This window comes from Xenopus tropicalis, chromosome 3 (genome assembly GCF_000004195.4).
Source record: "Xenopus tropicalis strain Nigerian chromosome 3, UCB_Xtro_10.0, whole genome shotgun sequence".
Taxonomy (NCBI): Eukaryota; Metazoa; Chordata; class Amphibia; order Anura; family Pipidae; genus Xenopus; species Xenopus tropicalis.
The window spans coordinates 138,227,690-138,239,236 of record NC_030679.2 but is presented as its reverse complement, the minus strand read 5'-3'; the positions used below and the strand labels follow the sequence as shown (position 1 = coordinate 138,239,236).

Here is an 11,547-nt window from a genome sequence, read left to right as displayed (position 1 = left end):
CTGGGATTTGTAGTCCAGCAACAGCTGAGTAACGTTTGGTTGAGCCGCGCTGTGCAGCAGGGTTTATATCCCCTTTAATAAATCATCCATAATGGTCTGCAAATGAGAATTGGAAACCCCCCTATATATATTGACTTTAATTTATTATTTAGCTTTCTTTTACTTAGCACTCCGCCTCCCAGTTGGGGCTAAATAAAAGAAGGTGGCAGTTGCGTTTACACTTGTGTATGAATGACAGAGGGGCAAGTTCTACTGGTTGGGAAGAAGCTCACACACAGTGTCCCCTCCTCTCCTGCCTGTAACTCTATACCCCTCGCTGCCCATTAAAGGCAATGTTCACAGCACAATATGGGCTTTATAGAGAGAGAGAGAGTGTTGCAGGGGGGTGGAGCCTAGTGAGAGCGCTGTGCCTTTAAGCCAGCAGTACACCTGGAATCCTGCTTTACCTGAGCTGCTGACGTAGGGGGTTGTTGGAGACAGGAAGGAGGAAGAGGAGCCGGGAGCATTTCCATACAGAAAAAGAGAATATAACCTCTAAAAAGAAGAAGCCCCCCCCCCCCTCAGTCACTGCGGTGCAACAGGTGCCCAGGGACAGCACACAGGAATTGGAGGATTTTGGCACAAGGAGCATTAGAACCTTTTCAGTTCCAGCAGGACAATTATTAACCCATTGACTGCAAGCGGGGGGAGAAAGGAAACATCCCAGCAGGCAGTATGTCAGCCTCCGCCGTGTATATCCTGGATCTGAAGGGAAAGGTGAGTAGCTGGCTCCCTGTTGCCCCTGTTGAGTACAAACGCGGGGTAGGGGTAGGGCTGGGTACAGGGCTGAGCTGCGGGTAGGGTGACTCACTGCAGGGGAGTCATGCTTTGGACTAGGACACAGTTCAGACCTGTGGTTGTACTACAACTCCCAGAATCCCATGGTAAAGGGTGAGGGGCTCACTTACACCTACAGGCTTCTGTTACGTCAATACTATGATCAGGGCGGCCATCATTAGGGTACAGGTGTTACCACACAGTAGGGGCACTTTCTGAAAAACAATATTAAGTACTATAAGGTACAGTGTTGGACTGGGACCCCAGGGGCCCACCAGAAAACCTTAGACCCTAGGCCCACTCTCCAAACTATTTTTCCTCCTTTCCTCACCCAACCTCTTCATTCTCCTAGTCTATTTTATTTACATGCTAGCATCTATTCTTCCATCTCTTTATTCCCATTCAGAATTAGGGACTGACCATGAAACAGGCCAAATGGTCAGGAGCAGGAGGGCCCACTGACCCCTGGGCCCACCGGGAGTTTTCCTGGTATCCTAGTCGGCCAGTCCGACACTGATTGATTAGGTATGTCACAAGGGGCCCCAAACCAGATCTGATGGGCAAGTGGCCCCCCTACATTTTTATAGCCAAAACAAGGTGCCATTAATGTAAGGGGTGGGATGGTTCCATAATATTACCAAAAGAGGGGACGGTCAGCCCTGAGATGTTGCAGAAGTCATAACTAACCCTGTCCCCCTTTTCAGCCCCTTATCTGCAGGAACTACAAGGGTGATATCGACATGCTGGAGATTGACCATTTCATGCCCTTGCTGGTGCAGAAGGAAGAGGAGAGCAACCTGACTCCATTGCTGACCCACGGAAAAGTGCACTTCATGTGGATCAAGCACAGCAATCTCTATTGTATCCTGTCCAAAGGCTTTTTATATGATTGGTTGGATTGGGTTTCTAGGCAGCACTGTGAGCAGTGGCTTAAGTATAAAGGAAGTAGAATCGGTGGCTGCTGGGGGGTCCGGGAGCTATAGGGGTCCCGGGGGGCAGTTTCAAAATATGTTTATGGAAATTGTCTTATTCCCAAAGGCCCAATAACTTCTAGTGACACCATGGACCATGAGTGAACTCAACTGAGCAATGTTCCTCACTGTGCTTGTTCCAGGTTAGGTGTCCCCTGAGTGTAGTAACATGGCTTAGGTATGACAACCAGCAGCAACCAATCAGATGGCATATTTCTTACTGCCAACCATTGGGTTTTTGACCTTGATATGTTTGTGGCTGTTAGAACATTGTAGCTGCAGGGTCGGACTGAGCCGGTGGGGCACCGGTAAAAGACCTTGTCGGCCCTGGGCCTGACACAGTCCCTACTGGCACACCCCAACTGATCTTCCTCCCCTGATCATGCCAAATGTATGTGAGTTGGGGGGTTGAGTGGGCTATGGAGGCCCCTATTGGGGTATGGGGGCCCCTGGGGCAGCAGCATAACAACACTAGACTGAGCTCAACTGGCCAGGGGGCGCTATATCCATCCTTTGGGCACTGTACTGGCCTATATGTATTGACCCTGTCCTTTATTTCAGTTTGTTTCCATCCTTAACCATTTGCTGTATCAGTGGTTGCACTAACCAATAAGAATGCCAACGCCTCCCTTGTTTATTCCTTCCTGTATAAGTTGATAGAGGTAAGTAACAATTGGGGTGCAGGAAGGACAACATTACATTTAAGTTGCAATCAAGGGGGTAATAGGGTCTCCTAATGGAACTACCAAAGGTTAGAGTTGGCACAGGACACCTAGTCCTAAGTATGCAGCATAAAGTTCTAATTCTAAAAAGAGGAGCTGTGATTGGCTGAAGGGAGGCCTTATAGCTGGGGGTAACTATAAAGCAATCAGACCCTGCAAGCCCTGGGAGCCCAGGAGTAGGGGCACAATAGGGCACTGATTGATAAGTAGTACTAATAAGTCTATGAGAAAAGCCTTTGCCCAATAGTTTATTGGGGCCCTAAATTAAGTTGCTAGTAATAATCTTTCATCTCTTCCTGCTGCTGCTGCAGGTCTTCACAGAATACTTTAAAGAGCTGGAGGAAGAGAGTATTCGGGATAACTTTGTCATTGTGTATGAGCTGCTGGATGAGATCATGGACTTTGGGTTTCCACAGACGACAGAGAGCAAAATTCTTCAGGAGTAAGTACCAATGGGCCCCATGGAGAACCAGGTGGAGAAGTGGGCCATCTGGCTCTATTACCATCTTGCTGTACGGTGGGTGTAGGTAGGGGGTGGCTGCCCTTATTACTGCTCATAGTAGGGCCCTGTGGATTATTAGTTGGAGGAGAAGTAAGCCATCTTGCTGTACTATGGGTGGAGTTAGGGGGTAGTTGCCCTTATTACTGCTCATAGTAGGCCCCTGCGGATTATTAGTTGGAGGAGAAGTAAGCCATCTTGCTGTACTATGGGTGGAGTTAGGGGGTAACTGCATATAGTAGGGCCCTGTGGAGAACCAGTTGGAAAAGTGGGCCATCTGGCTCTATTACCATCTTGCTGTACGGTGGGTGTAGTTAGGGGGTGGCTGCCCTTATTACTGCTCATAGTAGGGCCCTGTAGATTATTAGTTGGAGGAGAAGTAAGCCATCTTGCTGTACTATGGGTGTAGTTAGGGGGTGGCCGCTACTCATAGTAGGACCCTGTGGAGCACCAGTTGGGAGGAGAAGGGGCCATCTTGCTCTGCTTTCACCATCTTACTGTACTGTTAGCACCTTGCTCATAGGGCTTAAACATAAACCAATCAGCAGGTAGCATTTAAACATCTGATTGCTATGGGTTACTAGACCTGTAAATCTCTGTCGCCAGTTTATAGCTGATCAGACCCCTTTTTCTGTTATGCCCAGGTATATCACTCAGCAAGGAAACAAATTGGATACAGGCAAATCTCGTGTCCCCACCACGGTGACCAACGCCGTGTCCTGGAGGTCCGAAGGGATCAAGTATAAGAAGAATGAAGTCTTCATAGATGTGATTGAGTCCGTCAATATTCTAGTAAGTAAGGGCTGTAATGTTAGTGTGGTTTGAGAGCTGTTCTGCCCAGGGGCCACCTATGAGTTTGTCCCCTATGAGTAATGGCTTCCGCCGTGGCCCCTTCATCCCATCTCTGGCCCTGGTTCCCGCAATGCAATTTGCCCTCTGAGCTCCAATTTAACACTCTATCTTTGTGTTCCAGGTGAATAGCAACGGCAGCGTTCTACGCAGTGAGATTGTGGGCAGTGTGAAGCTAAAGGTCTTTCTCTCGGGGATGCCGGAGTTACGGCTGGGGCTTAACGACAGAGTCCTCTTTGAACTAACTGGCCGTGAGTTGTGGGGGGGAATAAGCCACCCCTCTGCTAATGCACTCTTCCACCATACCAAGCCACCCCTCTGCTAATGCACTCTTCCACCATACCAAGCCACCCCTCTGCTAATGCACTCTTCCACCATACCAAGCCACCCCTCTGCTAATGCGCTCTTCCACCATACCAAGCCACCCCTCTGCTAATGCGCTCTTCCACCATACCAAGCCACCCCTCTGCTAATGCGCTCTTCCACCATACCAAGCCACCCCTCTGCTAATGCGCTCTTCCACCATACCAAGCCACCCCTCTGCTAATGCACTCTTCCACCATACCAAGCCACCCCTCTGCTAATGCACTCTTCCGCCATACCAAGCCACCCCTCTGCTAATGCACTCTTCCGCCATACCAAGCCACCCCTCTGCTAATGCACTCTTCCGCCATACCAAGCCACCCCTCTGCTAATGCACTCTTCCGCCATACCAAGCCACCCCTCTGCTAATGCACTCTTCCGCCATACCAAGCCACCCCTCTGCTAATGCACTCTTCCGCCATACCAAGCCACCCCTCTGCTAATGCACGCTTCCGCCATACCAAGCCACCCCTCTGCTAATGCACTCTTCCGCCATACCAAGCCACCCCTCTGCTAATGCACTCTTCCACCATACCAAGCCACACCTCTGCTAATGCACGCTTACACCATACCAAGCCACCCCTCTGCTAATGCACTCTTCCAACATACCAAGCCACACCTCTTCCATCTGACAACTCAACCAATCCCTTCAGGGCCCCATATCAATTCAGAATTAATTCAAACTATTCCCCAAACTGTCTCCTTCCTTCTTCCCTTATCTTCTATCCCCCTCGGTCATTACCTTCTCCAATATGAGCTACTGGGGGCATAGATCTTCCCGGCTAAAAGCCCAAAACTTAAGGTGTAGCATCTCTATCCCAATTCATTGTGGAGTCTTAGTTCCCCTTTAAAGGTAAAACATGTCACAGCTGTTGAAGTACAGTAATAATAACTGTAATAACTTTTATATTAAAGTTCCTTCTTCAGACAGATTTTGATGCAGTGTTCTCTACTGTTTTCAGCCATCTTTTAACTGTTTTCTGAACAAAGCCCCACCCACCCAGGTAACCCAGTCACATGGCTTTGTCTTTCCTTCAAACACAGGCAACAAAAATAAAACAGTGGAGCTTGAAGACGTGAAGTTTCACCAGTGCGTCCGCCTGTCCCGCTTTGAGAATGACCGCACCATTTCCTTTATCCCTCCGGATGGCGACTTTGAGCTCATGTCTTACAGGCTGAACACACAGGTACTGCATTGTCCCACAGGAATAAGTGTTATAGTTCAACTACAGCAAGTGATTTGTATTGTAGAGCTTATCAATATAGCAGCACTAAACAGTCAGTTTGCTTTTTAACAAACATATTTTATTTGTATTTTAGGTTAAACCATTAATCTGGATAGAGTCAGTAATTGAGAAATTCAGTCATAGCCGGCTGGAGATTATGGTGAAGGTAAGACATGGAGTCTGTCCCTCCCACTGCAGGGTGATAGTGACACAGACAGGAGGGGGCTATGGGACACGGAGTCTGTCCCTCCCACTGCAGGGTGATACAGTGACACAGACAGGAGGGAGCTATGGGACACGGAGTCTGTCCCTCCCACTGCAGGGTGATAGTGACACAGACAGGAGGGGGCTATGGGACACGGAGTCTGTCCCTCCCACTGCAGGGTGATACAGTGACACAGACAGGAGGGAGCTATGGGACACGGAGTCTGTCCCTCCCACTGCAGGGTGATAGTGACACAGACAGGAGTGGGGCTATGGGACACGGAGTCTGCCCCTCCCACTGCAGGGTGATACAGTGACACAGACAGGAGGGGGCTATGGGACATGGAGTCTGCCCCTCCCACTGCAGGGTGATACAGTGACACAGACAGGAGGGGGCTATGGGACACGGAGTCTGCCCCTCCCACTGCAGGGTGATACAGTGACACAGACAGGAGGGGGCTATGGGACACGGAGTCTGTCCCTCCCACTGCAGGGTGATACAGTGACACAGACAGGAGGGAGCTATGGGACACGGAGTCTGCCCCTCCCACTGCAGGGTGATACAGTGACACAGACAGGAGGGGGCTATGGGACACGGAGTCTGTCCCTCCCACTGCAGGGTGATACAGTGACACAGACAGGAGGGGGCTATGGGACACGGAGTCTGCCCCTCCCACTGCAGGGTGATACAGTGACACAGACAGGAGGGAGCTATGGGGCACGGAGTCTGTCCCTCCCACTGCAGGGTGATACAGTGACACAGACAGGAGGGAGCTATGGGACACGGAGTCTGCCCCTCCCACTGCAGGGTGATACAGTGACACAGACAGGAGGTGGCTATGGGACACGGAGTCTGTCCCTCCCACTGCAGGGTGATACAGTGACACAGACAGGAGGGAGCTATGGGACACGGAGTCTGCCCCTCCCACTGCAGGGTGATACAGTGACACAGACAGGAGGTGGCTATGGGACATGGAGTTTGCCCCTCCCACTGCAGGGTGACAGACAGCGGGTGGCTATGGGTACCTCCCAGTGTTGCTGCACTAATTATAATCTCTTACACTTTTCAGGCTAAGGGGCAATTTAAGAAACAATCGGTGGCAAATAATGTGGAGATTTCTGTGCCGGTGCCGAGTGATGCTGATTCTCCCAAGTTTAAAACCAGTGTGGGGAGCGCGAAATATGTCCCTGAAAAAAATGTGGTGATTTGGACAATCAAATCATTTCCGGTGAGCTTCATGGGATAAATGATAATAGTGAAAGGTAAATGTGTGGCCCCTGGGCTGATCAGGGCCCCACAGATGCCCCTGCCTGAATTTACATCAAACACGGTCCCTAATCATTATGTATAAGGGCCACTGTGTGGGTTGGGTGGCACTGCCCCGGGGTGAATGCAGCCGGGCATTATAGGGATAACAGGGTGCCCTGTCCCTTACCCACCCATCCCACATCTGAATGGTCATATATCGAGTGATTGATTGGTCACTCTTGTGCTATGGGGGGCAAATAGCATCTATCCGCTCCAGGCCATTCAGAAGGAACTGGGGCCATTCATGTGCCAAAAAGGGCATCAGTCCTGGCAAGCCAATAGCCGCAACAGGACGGTCTGTTCATACTGCCCCTCATGTGACCAGGTCCTTACATGAGCAGATAGCAGATTAGCCATATGGCCATAGATGGACCCCCAGAACAAGTTTATAGCTTATTGGACTGGGTATGGGTCCAAACCAATGGCTTGCCCACCCCTGAAGGTTTAAAAATCCCATTGGGTGTGGATCTCATTGGTCTGTTGATGTGATCTTCTAATGGTTTTGCTTTGGCTCCTATTGGACCAACAATCAGATAAGCCCAACTGGCCCACCATGTTGATGGCCAAATCAAGAAACAAAACTTACAAGGGCATTCCCAGATAAGTAAGGTTTCATGAGCACAACAACCTAGAGCAATATTAGACATTAGATATATATTAGATATAGAACAAGAAATGATCTGAGTGCATCTGACGTGCATTTACATTATCCTTTGTGCATGTAGGGGGGCAAGGAGTATCTGATGCGTGCCCACTTTGGCCTGCCCAGCGTGGAGACAGAAGAGTTAGAAGGGAAACCCCCAATAAGCGTCAAGTTTGAAATACCCTACTTCACTGTTTCAGGGATTCAGGTGAGTGGCAACTTGTGTTCATGGGTGGGTATCTGAAGGCTTGGGGAGGCTAAGCACCCAAACTTAACACCAGTGATTTACCTCCATCCTTTTGTGATGTATGAATTATATATGGAATCGTCATTGCTGTTATCATACAATGTGTACTAGGGGTAATATCTATTTAATTGGCACTGTGTTTATCCTGCCATGTGTACTAGGGGTAATATCTATTTAATTGGCACTGTATTTATCCTGCTGTGGGTTCTGGGGTATTATACATGGAATTGGCACTGTATTTATCCTGCCGTGTGTTCTGGGGTATTATACATGGAATTGGCACTGTATTTATCCTGCCGTGTGTTCTGGGGTATTAAACATGGAATTTGCACTGTATTTATCCTGCTGTGGGTTCTGGGGTATTATACATGGAATTGGCACTATATTTATCCTGCTGTGGGTTCTGGGGTATTATTCATGGAATTGGCACTGTATTTATGCTGCTGTGGGTTCTGGGGTATTATACATGGAATTGGCACTGTATTTATCCTGCTGTGGGTTCTGGGGTATTATACATGGAATTGGCACTGTATTTATGCTGTATTTATGCTGCTGTGGGTTCTGGTGTATTATACATGGAATTGGCACTGTATTTATCCTGCCGTGTGTTCTGGGGTACTATACATGGAATTTGCACTGTATTTATCCTGCTGTGGGTTCTGGGGTATTATACATGGAATTGGCACTGTATTTATCCTGCTGTGGGTTCTGGGGTATTATACATGGAATTGGCACTGTATTTATGCTGCAGTGGGTTCTGGGGTATTATACATGGAATTGGCACTGTATTTATCCTGCTGTGGGTTCTGGGGTATTATACATGGAATTGGCACTGTATTTATCCTGTGTGGGTTCTGGGGTATTATACATGGAATTGGCACTGTATTTATCCTGCTGTGGGTTCTGGGGTATTATACATGGAATTGGCCCTGTATTTATCCTGTGTGGGTTCTGGGGTATTATACATGGAATTGGCACTGTATTTATCCTGCTGTGGGTTCTGGGGTATTATACATGGAATTGGCACTGTATTTATCCTGCCGTGGGTTCTGGGGTATTATACATGGAATTGGCACTGTATTTATCCTGCTGTGGGTTCTGGGGTATTATGCATGGAATTGGCCCTGTATTTATCCTGTGTGGGTTCTGGGGTATTATACATGGAATTTGCACTGTATTTATCCTGCTGTGGGTTCTGGGGTATTATACATGGAATTGGCACTGTATTTATCCTGCTGTGGGTTCTGGGGTATTATACATGGAATTGGCACTGTATTTATCCTGCTGTGGGTTCTGGGGTATTATACATGGAATTGGCCCTGTATTTATCCTGCTGTGGGTTCTGGGGTATTATACATGGAATTGACACTGTATTTATCCTGCTGTGGGTTCTGGGGTATTATACATGGAATTGGCATTATAATTTATCGTATTACTGTGGTGCTGTTTGTGTATGGGAACCTTTATCTGTGCTAATAATGTTGATCATTTATTTATTTGAAAGGTTCGATACATGAAGATCATTGAGAAAAGTGGATATCAAGCCCTCCCGTGGGTCCGATATATCACTCAGAGCGGAGGTAAGCCGGGAAGGAGAGGCCCAAACAGTACCTTCTAGGGGAATGAATGGTGCCAATATGTTGGGCAAACCCAGGCTGGTGTCCATCTTTCAGAAAACTGCACTGGCCTGGGGCACATTCTCATAGGGCGTGGCACATCCTATAGAACAGTACCCCACCCTGGGGCAAATCTCATGGAAAATGTTCCCCCGGCCCCAGCTCACAGCTCTCTTTTCCTTTCCAGATTATCAGCTACGAACCAACTGAATGAAGCACCTGCAGTGAGAATGGAACTTTGCCTAGTGGGACGCGCTCCTCTTTACTTCTTAAAGGGAAAGTATCCCCATATACTGAGATTAGATTTCAAGTCTGGTCCTTTTTTTTTGTTTTTGTTTTTAACTTTTTGTTGGCTTTTTTATTTACCCCTCCCCCACTTTGCATTGGGAGCATGATGATTTGCACTTGCATTGAGACATTTAGGCAGGATTCCTATGGACACAGGCTAAAGTTCTTAAGGGGGCCTCGCTCTATTCTTCTAGAGATCAACTGGAGGGACCTTGGATATATTTCTCATAGAAATAGGTATTTGCTTACCCAGCAATAAAGAGAAAGAATGTGTTTGTCCTGCACCCCTACAAATAACCTTTGTCTCAAGATGGAGGAAGGTCCGGACTTCCTCTGTGACTCCGCCCCTGATCCGCTAGAAATCTCATCTCTCCTACATTTGGCTGCAATCAATAACTCCGGAAACTTTAATATCCGGTGATACTTTCCCTTTTATAAATGATTTTTTTTTAAATGTAAATTTCATCTTAAATATTCTAGAAAAATAATAATGAGAATGATTCTATGAGCATTGAAAAGGAGGGGATCCAACCTATGTACCTACAGGGGGTGCATTTCAGCTGGCCAATACAAACTGCAGACAGGACAAGCCTGCAGCTTATTGGTCCTTGTACAGGTCCTTCCCTGGAAATCTGCCCAACAAATCTCTGTCTGAAAATTGGCTGGGTTAGAAAATCCAATTGGACAAGGACCACATCAGTAAACTGATGCAATCCTTTCCTGATAGGTCTACGCTGGCTGACACTATGATCCAATCATTGGCTGGGCTCACTACACACCTGACCCTTTTCTTTGAAGCTGTTTCTGTTCTTCCAAGTCCTCGGGGGAGTGGCTTTTGGTGCTTGACTCCTTGTGGGCGGTACCTAGCTCTAACAGACAGGACGGTACAGACACATCATTGATTAGAGAAGAAATACATTGTATAAACTTTGTATGCACAAAGGGGAGACTTTTCTTTTCAGCTCTGTGCCCCCCCAGCACCCCCTGCATTGAAGTCACATGACTGATATTAGATTTTTGTATGGCTTTAGTTTAACTGGCAGAAGAGGAGACACCCCTGGGCTATACAATATAATGCTGCATAATTGTAACATCTATAAATGAATGCTGCTTCTCCGGCCATTTCTGTACTTACAGTATACATAAACACATACATAAATGAATATCTTCAGAATCTGTTTATTGCATGAAACCTCCTGTTCAAAGCTGAAACTATATATATATGTGTGTGTGTGTCTCTCTATTTTGTGAGCTTGTTTTACTGTAGATCTATATAGCACAGAGAAATGTTTATGCATATATAAATCTGTTTTCCGTTGTGGTGGTGAATTTGAGGTGTAAGATTTGAAAATAAGTCCAATAAAATATATATATATCTTTTCATCTGTGGCCTTTTTAAGAGACGGTGTTACCCAGCAGAGGGTGCTTCCTTTGCTCCTTACAATGTACAGGTATCGGACCCCTTTACCTGGAAACTCATTATCCAGAAAGCTCCGAATTACGGAAAGGCCGCCTCCCTTAGACTCCATTGTAATCAAATAATTCACATTTTTAAAAATGTTTTCCTTTGTCTCTGTAATAATAAAAATGTACTTTGTACTTCCCAACTAAGATATAATTACCCCTTATTGGGGGCAGAACAGCCCTATTGGGTTTATTTCATGGTTAAATGATTCCCTTTTCTCTGTAATAATAAAACAGTACCTGTACTTGATCCCAACTAAGATATAATTACCCCTTATTGGGGGCAGAACAGTCCTATTGGGTTTATTTAATGGTTAAATGATTCCCTTT

At 47.1% G+C, this 11,547-nt stretch overlaps 1 protein-coding gene across 1 annotated transcript; it reads left to right on the top strand.

The window, feature by feature from the left end:
• The first annotated feature begins 438 nt into the window (after positions 1–438).
• Positions 439–11,134, top strand: ap1m2 (adaptor related protein complex 1 subunit mu 2). The gene is given in 12 exon segments (NM_001006850.1): positions 439–756; positions 1,521–1,677; positions 2,382–2,449; positions 2,821–2,951; positions 3,653–3,800; positions 3,982–4,108; positions 5,265–5,407; positions 5,541–5,612; positions 6,721–6,879; positions 7,685–7,810; positions 9,354–9,429; positions 9,653–11,134. Coding segments are annotated over 12 exon segments (1,272 nt in total). The 5' UTR covers positions 439–714; the 3' UTR covers positions 9,676–11,134.
• Positions 11,135–11,547: the final 413 nt, after the last annotated feature.